This window comes from Gallus gallus, chromosome 2 (assembly GCF_016699485.2).
Source record: "Gallus gallus isolate bGalGal1 chromosome 2, bGalGal1.mat.broiler.GRCg7b, whole genome shotgun sequence".
Taxonomy (NCBI): domain Eukaryota; kingdom Metazoa; phylum Chordata; class Aves; order Galliformes; family Phasianidae; genus Gallus; species Gallus gallus.
The window spans coordinates 21257622-21273176 of NC_052533.1; the positions used below are offsets into that span (position 1 = coordinate 21257622).

Consider the following 15555-nt stretch of genomic DNA (forward strand, 5'->3'; position numbering starts at 1 on the left):
TGATCGATAAGCAAGCAGGAAATTATATCTTTTGCCATGGTAGACAAGCATAATTAAGCAATAAGGCAATGGAGGTAGTTGTGATTATCTTAGGATGCACCTGGGAGCTGCCTTGTTGCTATTTTAAAACATCTTTATGCTAAGGGGACTGTATTAATTTCTGCTGAGAAAGATAAAGTTGGCAGTTTGGAATGCTCATGAACAGCAGTTTCAGTTGTGCTTCACAGAGAGTAATGTGGTGTGTTCACCCCAAACAATTAGGCTTCTCCTTCAACAGAAGCAAAGATGGAGCAGGCTGTAAACACTTAATTGACAGTTCAGAAACAGTAAAGAAAAACAAAACAATTATGCTTTGGCTGGTTGCCAGCAAGTGCAAAACTTACATTTTTACTAGTTTAGAATAAAAATGCGTTGCCTCCAACACTTGACTTCCAAGGAAGGCATCACTGCATAATTAATGCTATTGCATCCACATTCTAATTTATGCATTTTAATTATACCAAAGGCCCAGTGAATAATTAATGTTAGCAAAACAATGGGTTGGAAGCATAAGCTGAAAAGTATCACTTTTTAATGGGCTTTGTAAATTTAAATAACTAATGGAAGCCATTTAACTATTTAATTACAAGAACATTTTCCACTAATACAATCAAGTATTAGCTACTATGACCAAGTAGCCTCTCAAGTGGAGAAGTGAGTTAGCTCAGGCTACTTGCTTTTTGAAACAATCAATCTATCTGAGCATATCACAGTATACTAATCCACCTGAGCCATATGTATGCAGGGAAAAAAGTTATTTGGATGTTGTCCTGTGGGAGAGACTGGAATGTTGTTGGCAGCATTTGTAAGATGTAAAATCAAAATTCCAGGCACAGTTTCCTCTTTGATCTCCTGTCTTCAAGCTGGTCAGTTCATACAAGTTTCGTGGGGAGATTTAGAATTGAATATAAAAGGATACAATATGGAACTCATTATCCCTGAGTTCAGCAATCTAAAATTAAGGATGTAGTCCAGGTTAGTAATTTAGGGTCTTGCAGTGGTTGATAGAGAGATATAGCACTTCTGGAGAGTTTCATCTCATACTAAAATGGGTTTTTGAAGTAGATAGAATTAATCATTATCTGGCAGTGGCTATCATTTTTTCTGTTTCTTATAGAAGCTTAAGCAGTGCCTTAGGTGCGTGGTCCTAAACCTAGCTTCTAGGCAGGCTACTTCAGCTGAAGTTCCCTTCACTAGCAATGCCAGCCTCTAAGTACCATGTGAGAAAGACCTACTGATATCAACCTGATGGCATGTAGATCAGGGCAAAGCTGCAGGTCTCACAGCATGGATTCCTCCAAAGCTCTCATGTGCCACATGGACAGCCAACATCTCTGCTGCCTGCTCAAGTCCCAGGATGAAAACCCATGATTTCATTAAGAAAGTCCTTCCCTTTCGAAGGTTCACCCACATGGCTCTGCTCTGGCCTAAATTTTCCCCCTGGTGCCTGGACTACTACCAGGCAGTGTGACCCAGGAGTGTCGCAGCCATGTAATGTGTCCCAACTTGGGCCTACCTAGAGTTTGCTGCAGGCAGGATGGTGAAACCATGCACACACCAGACAGCACTGTCTGCATAGCATGGAAAGTCTAGTTATTAAATGTACACATTTCTTACAGTGAATAAAATGGTACAGCAAATGATGAATTACTGCAATCCTTGGCAACAGCTTGCATATACTCAAGTAATATAAAATTGTCAATGTGAATATAAAATTAATCGCTTTCACCAACTTTTTCAGTAATTCTTCCCTTGTCAGACTGAAGTTTGCTCTTTAAACTCTAAAGTAAAAGATTCAAGTATAATAATAATAGTAATAACAACAATAATAATATAGTGAAGGACTTGTAAAAAATATAAGATTGGCAAAGGCTGCTTCCAATTTGGACTAACAAGCCCTCATATCTAAGTGTATTGTTTGTAGGTCAGTAACCAATGTCTCCAATATTTTAAGCTTTCTTTGTGTACCAGGTATATATTGAAAGCATAGTACATGTCCCTTCAAAGCAGCTTTCTATGTCATTTGAGAGACACAGAGGGAGAAACCGCTTGTGTTTTCCCTTTCTTTCAGCCGTGTTTGCCTGACCCTGGCCCTATTCTTGCACTAGGGCAGTGTGAGAGGTGTGCCAGCTCACATCAGTGGTTGTGCCCATGTCTGTTGGGTGACGGCTGCACTGGGCAGGGTGATTTGTGTGGGATGATACGTCCCCTAAAGTGGTTGCGGGGGAAGGGACACGGCAGCATGGTGGCACTGTTCCAGGGGAATCTCAGCTGGCTGTAGCCAGCTGCTCTCTGGTCCTGCTGAATATTTGATGTGAGGTAGAACACAGTACACAAAAGAAAATCTGCGTTGGTAGCAGGCTAAAACTGGCTGCTTTCTTCTGAGCAATAGCATCTGAAAGAGAAGAGATGGAGCAGGGCTGCCAACTTCTGTAGCACTCAACTCATCCTCCTGGTATTTTATGTGCTCCTCACTGCTCAGCTCTTCCACCCAAAAGCCAGGTCGTGCCCTGATGGTATTCCTCTGACCTTAATTCACTGTATTTTGATTACTACAGTACCTAAAGAAAGTGCTAAGAGTAATTATTCAAGTAATACAACTATTTAATTAAATCCAACTTGAGAAAAAGAGCTTTTTAGTGTTTACTTTGATACTAAGGTGGAGCCCGGTGAGCTAGCAGTTCCAGTTTCTGTTGTTTTTAGCACGGATGACGAAAACAGTGTGAGCTTATGATCTGTGTCTCCCTTTGCTTCTGCCTTTCAGGACTATGCTGAGAAGGAGAAAGCTGCAGCCAAGGCTCTGGAGGATGTGAAGGCTAACTTCTATTGTGAACTGTGTGACAAGCAGTACCACAAACACCAGGAATTTGACAACCACATCAATTCTTATGACCATGCTCACAAGCAGGTAAACCTGACACTTGTCCGTCTGTGTTACAGCTGCCCATCTTCTGTCTTTCCTGATTTTGGGGGATTTCTAAATTCACTCAAGTAAAGGACAAGTTACCATGTGATACTAACATGTTATTTTTTATCAAAATCAAATGTAAAATATTTATCATTTTAATCTTCACCACAATCTATGCCTCTTTTCAAGGACCACTGTCTATAGTTTTAGATTGCTGCTCAATACTGATATTGAAATAGATTTAAATATGAACTTATAAACTGGAATGGGGGGGGGGGGATGAGGAAACATCTCAAATATCTAGGTCCTTCTTTTGGTTTCAGGAGGCATATGATGATGCTATAAGGATGTAAGTAAGTACGTTCCTTTAAACTGGTCATACTGTTTCAAGGGCAGAAAAACAGGTTTGTTTTTTTTAAGCACACATAGAACTGAAGTTAAAATCTGTGTCTCATGAAGTTTCTCAGGGTGGAATATATTTTGACTTGCATGCAGAACAAAATAACGGCTACTCTTGAAAAAAAAAAAAGAGATTATTGGAAAAATACAATAGATATTAATTATTTGTCATCATTTTTGAACCTGCTTAATCAGATCTGTATGTGGTAGGTGTGCCATACCAATGTATGCCAATTATCATTCTATGTTTGCTGCCTGCATCCCAGTTTTCCACTAATTTTAGCAAAACACGTATTCCAGTTGACACTGTGGAAGAAAAATGCAATTAATTCCTGCAAGCATTCCAGAGCTCTACAAAACTCATTTGCAAAGTTCAGGAATGAACTGAACCTCTTGTGTAACTTACCATATGTTATGAAGTAGCATATGAGAAGTTAGAAGTGTAGCAGGTTTCCAAAAATGCACCTTATTTTACTGTTTTTCTCCTTGCTCTTACATGTGTTACTCAGTTCAAGTCGTTATGCATTTGTGCACATTGAAGTTACTAAGGCATTAATGTCTCCTGGGTGATCACACCTTTGGGTACATGGAGGTCAGGGGCTACCTTGCAAATCTATGAAGCATTCAGAAGCTGCAGGTATTTCTTCCAGAGAATGAGAAATAATAAATGGCGAGGACAACAAACAGTGCTAAAGGCAGAATTCCTTGCACTCACTGTAAGAAATCTTATTGTTCTTTGTAGTATTATAGAGGATGTAAATCATCCTGGCATTTTCTGTGTACATCCATCACAGCACTAAGCAAATGAACTGCCCACGCACCATGACAAACCATCCTGCTGAATCCAACTACCCCAGGTTTTGGGGTACCCTTTTCCATAAAGCTCTTCTGGCCCATCACTCTCAAACCACAGATAGATTCACCTAACATGTTTATTTACTAAACCGAAAGCAATTCCTTACAACACAACTCCATTAATTAATCTGTAAAGATGGTTCTAATAATACAAAACATTTCCAGATCCTAAGCGTGTGACTCTAATCCATATAAATCCCCATTTGCTGCACAAATAATTTTTCACCCTTCAGCCAATTTTCTACTTGTCAGAGATGCATCTGAATTCAAACGAATCAATCTTTGCCCCTCCCTCTTCTCTACACCCTCTGCAATGAACAGCTTATGCAAAATAAAACAGCCTACTTAATGCATCATGTATGTTTGGTTTGTTGCAGCAGAGGTTTTGGAATCTTGCATTACAAAACAAAATGTTTAAGCCATTAAACTTTCTTAATTTGTAGTGCTTTAAAACCTGCCAGACTGATGGTACTGTGAACTCAGAGTCTCATGGAAATGCACAACACATACAGAATATCAACTGGCAGTACAAGCTCACCCCGTCCTGCCCTTTCAGATGTAGTTCAGCAGCTCAAGCAAGCACAGGATTAGCTAGCTATCCTCCTGATGTGACAGGGTAATTCAGTCTCATCTCCCTTCTCACTTCTTGACTGCTCGGCCAAGTTTTGGAACCTTGCCTGTAGGAATAACATGGATGCTGCATTTCTTCTGACTTTCACGGTTAGTCACAGGAAACCCTATATTATTCTTACTTTTTCAAGATAATTTTCTGAGAGGAGTTAATTTATGGTTTCATGTGATTTTAGTTATCTTAACTTCAAAATGTTTTTTCTGGGAAATGCAGGAGCCACCAGAAAACTTTTGTTCTCCTTTCTGTTTCCCAGCAGAAATTCGAGGGTACCATTAGTTGTCTACATAGCTAAGTTCTGAGCAAAATCTTTCTAATGGAGACTAAGTAAAATAAGACACTCTTTATAGCTCAGTAACAATATTGTATAGTCCCATCCTCCTTTGTGATTTCCCTTCTAAATGCTGCTACTTAGAAATCTGTATTAAAATGGCAGTGCTGTTTAGAGAAGATATAAAGACAGAAAAAAGGATATTGCACTGAGCACTTGTCATAAGCCTTTTGTTTCCCTTCCAGAGTAAACAGATTTTATTCAAAGACTTATGATTTTAATCTCCCAGTGTTACGGTTTTATAAAATTAATTTTGTGATTCATTTTTTAGCTATGACTGCAACCAGTTCTACAGCAGAAAGTACAGAATTTTGTACCTCTCATTTGGTATAACAGCCATTGCCTTCCCTGGCCTCAGAGGACTGTAAAACATTAAGAAATCAGTTTGGCCTTGTTTGTGTAGCCAGGTTTCTGCTGGGTGAGGTTTTTCTTGAGCAGTACTCTGAGTGATACTTTCTTCCTCTACATACTACTTACATGCAAATATATGCAAATACTGCATATGTATATGCAAATATATACACATGTAGACAGAAAAAAATTCTGAATCAGGAGTACTTCAAGATCATCTGTGCCTCTATTTTCATTGTCTTCTAGTACTAAAATGATCCTGGAGAGGTATAATATGATTTAAATGTAATTTATTACTTTTGACTGAGTATTAAACAGCTCTTATTTCTTTGACTGTCTTGACAGCATTAGTCCTAGTGTTGTCAGCATCTTTCCTGCTGTACTACTCTGTAATCATTTCTCACAGATATTACCTATTATTGTAAAATAATTTCTCTCTGTGCAAGGCTGGATAAAGTGATCTCTGAATCTCTATGTAAGTGGAAGCCTGCGCTCCCACCCAACTTTACCTGAGCTCTCTACTGTTAAGCCTGATGCTCTCCAACTGGGTGCCCTCAGAAGCACCCCTCCTCACATCACAATACAGCCCTATGCATGCATGTCTCACTAACCCAGCACATAAATAGCTTTCTTCCTTTGTGGTTTTCCATTATTATGAAATCTATTACTTTATAAACTCCTGAGCAGCAGTCATAGGCAGTAGCAATTTTGGTAAATCTGCAATATCTTTTCATTTAAGCATTGTAGCACCTGCAACAATGCTTGTTCTCACTTGCTCATGGTGTTCTCCCCAAGAGAAGTTGGCTGCATCAGAACTGATTACCTTGGCTCTATATAAACTGTCTGAATACAGGATAAGAAAATAGTCCTGGTGTGAATTAGCTCAAAAGTTATTATGATGTAGATGTTCAATGTAGGCTGCTGCTTCTAAATATAATACCTATATTCAAATTTATGTTACACATTGAGCCACAAATAATAGGTAAGTACAGATTTTTTTCTTAACAGGGTTGTTAAGTCACTTGCTTCTGTAAAAGGAAACCAAACTTGAGCAGAGATATCTATTTGGTTAATGTTATTAAATGCAATCTTTTAGTACCCCCAGGTCATTCATAGCATTCGTTCATTCATTTAATGTCAAAGTACTGGGAGCTTTCCACTGTTGTACAAATAATCCTCAGTAATCAGCAGTGACTTCTGATATCAGTAAAGGAGAAAATCACACATCTGTTCCATGTACTGCAATAAAATAATTATGATAATAATAGCAGAAATAAGCAGCAAAGAAAAACAAGGCTGTATTGCCATCTTGGGGTTTCTGATGACAAAACAGGTCTCTTAGTTTGTTGTCAAAGTTTAGACATACAGCTAATCACATTCTCTTGGATGAGGAAAAAAAAATCTGAATTTTACAATACTGCGAAGTAAATGAACAGAAGTTAAAGTCTACACTAGTTCACATACACATATCTTTACCTTAGTATTTAAATCCATGCATGTTTGCACTTGAGTGTATTTTTTGCATGAAAGTCTGATTTATTGTGCACAGCTGTAGGCACTTTCCAGTAAGACTGTATTGTGCTTGTGGATTTAAACTCTAATTCAGACAGAGATTTAGCTACTGTTAAACATCAAAGCTAGTAAATATGCTTACATTTTAGCTAGCCTTGCCTCTAACACCTAGAAAATGCACAGATAAGTAAGCATAGAGAAAGTTCCAGGAATTAGTGTAATACTGAGATTTTGTTCATTCATCTTTAGGCGGTTGTTTTTTCTCCCTGGATGTGTATATTTATTGGAGGAAAATCTCATATTTTGGCTCTTGGGTACACATCTCTTATTACCCAAACAATTTTCACCCAGAGCAAAGATTAGTTTGGAAGTAGCTCAGAGCTTTCACCTTGGGATCTGAGAGCAAAGGCAAACACAGCAACATCCATAAACCTTTTTTTCAGACAAAGTACCATGTATTTAGTTGTCAGAATATACTAACTAAAAGAGAAAGATCTGCCTCAACGTGAAAGTACGTGAGAACGTGTGTATGTATAATCTCTGTTTTTTTCCCCTTGAGATATAGGTGGGTGTATGGTTAATAAGTATTCAGATGTTATACAGTAAACAGAGAAGTTAGGCTGGTAAGATTACCGCATTGGAAAAGTTAATCAGACAAAAATGAAAGGTGCTCACTGGTGTTGTAGGCTCACAAAAACTCCACAAGGAGCAATCTCCAGGAGGAGATCCTTCCTCAGGGGGCAGTCAGCTCTTAAATGGGGTCTAGGAGAGGTAGAGCCTGGTTCCACCCCTTCCAGTCACACAGCTGAATTGCCTTCACCTGTGCTCCTGTGGCTGACTCAGTGCTCACCTCAGGTGGTCAATCAGAGGTTCAGGCTGTGATTCAACAGTTCCCATACAGTGGGCCAATTGTTCATCTTGTATTTTCAAGGCCAGATTGTGCACCTGAAGTCTGCACTCTCCATGTTCCCCTCAGGAAATAACCTCTAAATTTACCAAAAAAAAAAAAAAAAAAAATCAGCTTAGATTGATGCTTGCTAAGAAATACATCCATATTTTAAATGAAATTTTCACATTTGTCACAACAGTCTTAAGAAAGATAGGACCATATTTGCATTAAATTTGATCTGGAGAGAGCAAGAGAAACAGAGATATGATTTTAGATTCACTCAGCTCGTATATAAGTAGACTTGAAATGAGAAAGGGATTTTGTATATCTGGTAGTTTCTGTCTTCCTTTTCTTAAGTACCAGTAAACTGCCATGATCAAAGGGAACCATCACAAACGATTTTCTGTGAGCAACTTGGAGAGTGTAACATTAGGCCCAGTCCTGGAAATAACAGTGAATATTCTTAGCTGTAAGCATCCTTAGAAAATTTAAAAAGACTGTTCAAATGCATAAAATGAAGCAAACTTAGATGTCTTATGAGAGGGGTTTTAGAGATGAAAGTTATTATTTCTTTTTTCCATCTCCAGAACATTCACCATAAGTATCTCAGATGCTTCTAAAATCAAATGCTGAAAGTATGATTCAATATAGTCAACAGTTGTTCAGATTTTCCTACTCTTTATTCTCTCATTTCAGTGAAATACCAATTTCAGTGAAATACCAATTTATATTTAGCGTTAGGCAAGTTTATTTCCAGTTTATGTTTTAACTATCTCCAGTAGAGGCATACTTAGAATGATCATCTGTGTATATATACACTTTGTCAGACACTATTTTCATCACAATATTTATTTTCTCAAGAATCCTTTGCTTTTGAAGCAGAAGAATTCCTAACTATTTAACTGTTATTTTATTCATTGTTCTACTGTGCACACACTACATTTTTGGCATACGTCTTGTTTTCTTTGGTATGAAAACCTAAGCTAAAAGGAAATAATTCATTTCTATGGTCTATTGTATCATTTCAGTATCTTTCTGCCTTAGAGAAACACTATTCTCTTGCTTATTCTGAAACCAGTGATTTTTGCTCTAATTCTGCTGTAGCTTCACACATTCTGAACTTTTCATCATACATTGATTTTCCATTGTGTGCTCTTGTTCATCCTCCCCAAAATGACTTCACTCCTCCTGTAACTTCTTGAAGAGAGAGATTTTGATAATTTCTTGCTGAGTAGTTCTCATTTTCTCACACTTTTTCCACAATTGTCTTAACATGTTCATATCATTCTTTCAGTAATTATTGTTGTGAATTAAATCCTTTTAAACTTTTGTTCTTAAATTAGTTTTGATTACTAACTGGATTGCCCAATATTTTTTATTGGATTGTTAAATACAGAATGGGCTGTGATTCCTATTATTAAGATTTCCAAACATTTTGTATTTTAAGACCCAACTTCTGTTGCTTTCAGAGGTTGGGCTGAAGTTTTCTTTCTGGACTCTTGGCTTTACTAAATTAGAACATAAATATATACTATTTGTAAAGTAAAGCATAGAGAAATGCCAGGACACCAGAATCAATACTGTGTGGTTGACCTTATTTGATACTTCTATGCATATGTTCTTTAATACAATCTTTATTCACAGAATTGCAAGTTGTTTTCCTTAAGGAAAACTCTCTGACTCAGTGTTAAGGATGGACTATACTGAAAGAATTAATATATTTTGTCCAAGGGAGAAAGCTGTTGGCAATGAGAGAATGGATAATGTGAGATGAAGAAGTGGGTTTAGGAAGTAAGTATGGGAATAGGTGTGGAGGATGAAAAGAGAATGTAATGGCATGGAAGTATGGCTCTGGAACTGGAAGATAAAATGAAAGGTGTGTACAAAAAAAAAAGCAGGGGGAGAGGGAAATAAGAAGAACAAATACATGGAGAAATAATCCATCAGTAAAGGGGGATAACAAGGTAAAGCACAAAAGGAGACATTCAAGGTCAGTCACTGACACTGATGCCATTCCTGTTAAAGTAGAGGAACTGAGCAAATCAACCAGGTACAATATAAGAAAATTAGCTGTTATTTTGAAAGGTAATTCCTTTAAAAAATATACCACAGATGTTATATTGGCACAAAATGTTACTTTATATATTGAAAATAATACAAAAGTCTTACATGATATAAAAACTGGGATCTGAAAAAATATAACAAAATGTATAATGATGTTAGTATAATACAATTCCATCTTCTATCACTGATAGATAACATAAGACCAAAATACCAAATTACTCTATTTTATTGGCCTGGATATTTCTTTCTGTTATTCAGAAACAGAGAAATGCTGCCTTTCTAAAAGCATGTTTACATCATGTCTGTTTTGCTTCAAAGCACTTGCAATCCTGCATCTTTGAAATGCTGAAGCTGTGATGAAGTGAAACAGGCAATCAAATTGTGTCACATCACAGAAGCTGATGTAAATAAAGGCAGCATAAAGCAACACAGGATGACATCAGAATTTAAGCTAGGCTAATGTACAGCATATGAGCAAAAGTAGGATGTAAGAATGTAAACCATATCCTTGCATCACTGTATGAAGTACATCCATTTTACCAGTTAGAGGTAATATTAAAATGAATGCTTAGTTCATTATATCATGCACTGTTTTCTTGAATTGTTAGCTATGTTGCATAGAGATGCTTCAATTGCACACTACAGAAAGTGCATATACCAGAGCAGATCCAAAGCAGGAGAAGCAGCATTATCAAATACCACTGAGCACACTTTGGCAACTGGGGGTTACTTGAGGCAACAGATTCCAAAGAAATGTCACTGGAAACTACTACAAATAACACAGAGTTGCTTTTAAATTTAATGTCTAGATAAGCTAAATTGTTAAATGCTAGATGCTGTGGAATTACATTTGGTGTTCTTTAGAATGAATGCTAATTAGCATGTAAATTAGCAATTTAACCCTCTTTAAATTGGAAAAGAACCCATGGGACACTTAATTTCATAGTTGTTAATGATGGTCCAATGACTGTGAGATATTTCTTAAGTATTTCATTATATAAGGAATTACAGAAGTTTATTATCAGATTTTGGCATTTAAGACATAACAATAACCAGAATGCTGGGTAGAGAATGTTAGGTGTCCTTTCCATTCCTCTCAGAGGGTACACTTTTTAATTGCTCAAGTTTTATAACTAGTTCTTCAGGCAGGAGGAATGATTGGTGCAGAATAACCAAAGGTTTATTGAAACAAACAAGGAATCTGAAAGATAGATTTATTAGGGGGAAAAAAAAACCACGACCCCACACTAAGTAGTCACAACCATTTTGGGCAACCATTTTTTCAACATTTTGAGGTCAGACTTGAAGGTCTTGAGGGTCTTTTCCAACCTGCGCAATTCTATGAATGACAATTTGCTGTTAATGATTAAGCAAGTCTGGATGCAGATTCACAGAGTATTTCCTATGCCAGCTTCAAAAGGCTGATGAACTGTTGGCAATGCTGTTTGTAGGCCATATACTTTGCAGATCTTCTGTATGCATTTGTATGTGCATGCACACCTGTGAGTGAAATCAGTGGATCTGGAATAACTAGCGTCATTTAAGGTCAGGCTCTGGAAGCTGCTTTTAGGTGATAGGAAGAAAGAACTACCAGACACTATGATTGTGTTTGATTGTTCTCTATTCACTAATGCTTAGATTCATATTTGTGGAGTGACTTGTAGAATGGCATAGTATTTAACAAGATTAAGGACCTTGTGCTGGTTACAAAAAATCCTCGCAAATCCTGGGCCAATTTTCTGCCACAGTCAGACTTTTGGAAACATTAGGCAATTAAATAGTTTTACCATCAGATATCTGCAGAAAAATTATGCTATTGTTATCTTCTGTATAACTTCTAAACAATGCTCTCTTATTCATATATTTCTGAAAAAAGAATATTTCTTCTAATCCTACTGGTGATGACAAAGGTATATGCGGCCCTATGAACATCTGTTTAGAATCTGTATCTATTACAGTTCTGTTCATTTTTGACCATCTGCACCTTCCATGCAGTAATTAATATGCAAGAATTTAGCTGCGTAATTGATTCCTGAGGAGCATTAAAGTCACGCTAATCAACAATGTTTGTGTTTGAGGAAATGTACGATGTACCTTGTATGTCTTTAAGGGGCATTTATAACAAAAACAAATATTTAAAAGTAAACCAGAAATATTTCTTTGCATCACCAAGATACCAATAAAGATGGGGGGACTAGTAATTTATTACCTTTGCTTAGTTTAAAGCATTAATTAACATATTTTAATGTGTCTCTAAGGGAAAAATAAAGGAAGTAACCCAGACTAATGATCATTCCACTGCTTTAGCAATTTTGTAATAATTAGGCTCCACCAGGAGCCATTAAAAAGATGAGGGTACTTTAAACATCTTCTCAGATTAAATTGCAGGAGAATATCTAGAGAAATACAGATGATATTCACGTGAATATCAAATAAATATATTATCACAGGTGATGTGACCACAAAAAACAAAAAACAAACAAACAAAAAAGAATGTTTCCTTAATACAAAGTTAACTACTAAATAGTTTTGCCATTCCTTTAGGATCTGTGAAATTCTGGTCATTAATCATATCCAGAAGTGATATAACTTTCTGCATTTATTGTGAGCCTGGCTTGGATCTCCAGACATAGATAACAATCAGATTAAGTGCAGGAACAGGTCACAGTTAGTAGAGGAATTACTGTGTAAACTAATACATTTAAGGATAAACAAAAACAATTTATTAAATCACAGTTATCAATATATTTTCTCTGAAAATTTGCCTAAAAGGTACTCTGTATTTTTTTTTTTTTGCCTTTTTCAAGAAACTTAGTGTATTCAGACTACTCTCATCTTGTTCTTTATTTCAAAGAAAAATCCACTCTTCTAATGTTTTTCATATCATTTGAGCCTATGCTATAGCAGGCATTCCATTCATTCATACTTCAGGTTGCCCACAGAGGCTATGGATGCCTCATCCCTGGAAGCATTCAAGGCCAGGCTGGATGGGGCTGTGAGCAACCTGGTCTAGAGGGAGGTGTCCCTGCCTATTGCAGGGGGTTGGAACTGGATGATCTTAAAGGTACCTTCCAACCCAAACCATTCTATGATTCTGTATAAGTAATAGCCTGGGTCAGATTTTAATTTTCTTTCCATTCTGGAATTTAGCACAGCATAATATCCCTGTGCTTGGTTAAAACAGGAACTGAAGACTCTGGCTTATGATTTGAAAACAATCATAAATTGAACCTGCATACATGCAAAACATAGGCCAATAAATCTAAGCTTGGAGCACACAAATAGTGTACACTACTACAGGGATTTTCTGTTATTTCTAGGAAATGAAAATCATTTTTTAAATAATTCCTTATTTGTTTGTAGAGTTCATCAAGCTGAACAAGGCCTTTTTAAAAACTAAACCACTAATACCTGGAAGAGCAATAGAATCTTTTTCAAAAACTAAAATAAAATACGATCCAGTTGCCCTACTTCTTGTCTGCATTTGAGTGACTTAGGACAAGGAATATACAGTTCCTATCACCGTGTCTTCTCTGAGATGGTGCATATTTAAAGAGAATTGTTGTTCTATTTGAGTACACAAACTTACAACCATACTTTTATAAAAGAAATAACTCAAATTCAGGGCTGTAGCAGAGTACTAGAATAAGAAGCAATGATGTAAATAAAAGATCAACTTCAAATTTTACAGCAATAAAACTTGGGGGAGAGCAAATAATAAAATAAAGCCTGCTCAAAAAAAAGGTTATGTCATGTGGCAGACAGAGAATTTCAGAAGAGGCATAATGTAATTTAGGAGCAGTGAGTGATAATTCAGCTTTATAATATTTAAAAGTTTCCATGACTACATGAAAAAGCAAGTGTTCATTTACAAAAGTATTTAAAAGTGAATACATTGAGACATAGTCTAGAGCACAGGTAAAAGGGTAAAGGGAGACATTAAATGTTGCCTTCCATTACCTCCAAAATATGCAAGGTACTCATTTCCACTCACTTTCAAGGGACCACTTTCTTGAGTAGTATTAAATTAACTTTAAATTATGGAATCAAAATGGAAGTATGTCAAGTTGCAGCTCAGTGATCTGTTATGCACCAGTGGGCTGAGACACATACTTGACCGTGTGCATGCTTTTATCTCCCTGTCTTAGTGAAAGGCCCAGGCACTGTAGGTTGCAACAGCAATTTGTTCAAGGGAACCAAATACAAGAAACAGATTTCAAATAAATAATATTTTAAGTAAGTGGCAATAAAAAGTACACTAGATGGACCAATATATCTTTTCCTTTACAAAATTGAAATTTAGGGTATCGTTTACTCTGCAGTTTGGTCATCTTTCTCCTTGACACACTCACTTTGCTTAGGAAGCACCTTATTGCTTTTGTGGTTTCAGTGGGAAATGCTGATGAACTGGGAAGTGAGATAGGTCATGTAGAGGGAAGAAAGAATACTAAAATTAAGGGGCACAACACAATAATTATGCGAGACAGAATTGGAAAATAAATAACAAAATAATATATGATCAAAATATACATTTTTAATTGATAAATTTCATAATTTATGGAGATGTGTTCTCAGAAGATTGTCTCAGGTAATCAAAGGCTAAACCAGACTGTGGCAGGAATGAATTAACCTTGAAAACAAATGGGACATCTGTTTATCTTCTCCTGCAAATAAACCAAAGACTGGAACATAAAGTGCTACTCCAGTCCCATGCATGAGGAAATTAAAATTAACAGATTATCCTTTTGAATTTGTTGCCTCAGTGGGCCTCCCTTTTGTCATGGATAGCACAAAATAGCACAAAATTGCTTTAAATTGTGTCTGGATTCATCCACATTACGAGGCTCTAGAGAGTAGATCTTTAACATACACATTATTAGTTATCATGATGATCAACACAGGTATATAGGAAAAAATTCAGTAACATAAACTTGTTTAAATAAGATAGTTTAATGATTGTGAAAAGGATGATCGAGTAGGTTGGAAGGATGAACTGAAATGGAAAGATGTGAGAGAGACTTCGGAAATTTCAAAGATCATTTGGCAGATGGTATAAGAACCAAAATCCCACAACTGAAAAAGACCAAATAGGTTATAAGCAGCTAATCTTGTTTAGAAGGAAAGTCAATTCTCTGTGGCTTAAATTTATAATAAAGGAGAGAAAGGAAAAATGGATAGTAAAGATCATAAATCAGGAGTGAAGAAATTGGAAAAAAGTGATAGAGAAAGTAAAAAGAGCAAAAGGAAAATTTGTAGTCATCAGAGGTGAGGGCAAGAAGGTTTCTGAAAGAATATTGAAGACATAAAGAATCTTCTGATCCAAAAAGAAATGAGTTACTTGTCAGCAGTGATGTAAAAAAGACTATTTAATACAGTTTTCTGTTCTGTACTTGGGGCAAAGCCAGATGATTTAGTCACATTTATGATGTTTATGATGATTGCGAAGTACCACTCCAGCAGCAGCTAGGAAGAATATTAAACAGCATAATCTAAGCCTAAATATTTTTATACCAGCAGATTCGAGTAACCTACATTTAGTGTTAGGAAAGAGATGGCCATAAACTCTCTCGTTCATTAAT

General features: G+C 36.5%; 1 protein-coding gene and 1 long non-coding RNA gene across 4 annotated transcripts in view; one reads left to right on the plus strand and one right to left on the minus strand.

Annotated features, from left to right (window-relative positions):
- ZNF804B (zinc finger protein 804B) overlaps window positions 1-15555 on the plus strand; it is a 210962-nt gene that overhangs the window by 178654 nt on the left and 16753 nt on the right. For both annotated transcript variants that reach the window (XM_015281605.4, XM_046938338.1), the window contains exon 2: window positions 2804-2947. In XM_015281605.4, coding sequence (XP_015137091.4) covers window positions 2804-2947 — 144 coding nt within the window. The remainder of the gene's footprint in view (window positions 1-2803; window positions 2948-15555) is intronic.
- Window positions 1-15555, minus strand: part of LOC121110080 — a 26142-nt gene continuing 10587 nt past the window's right edge. For both annotated transcript variants that reach the window (XR_005856517.2, XR_006938638.1), the window contains one exon: window positions 1-8009. This is a non-coding gene — a long non-coding RNA (uncharacterized LOC121110080). The remainder of the gene's footprint in view (window positions 8010-15555) is intronic.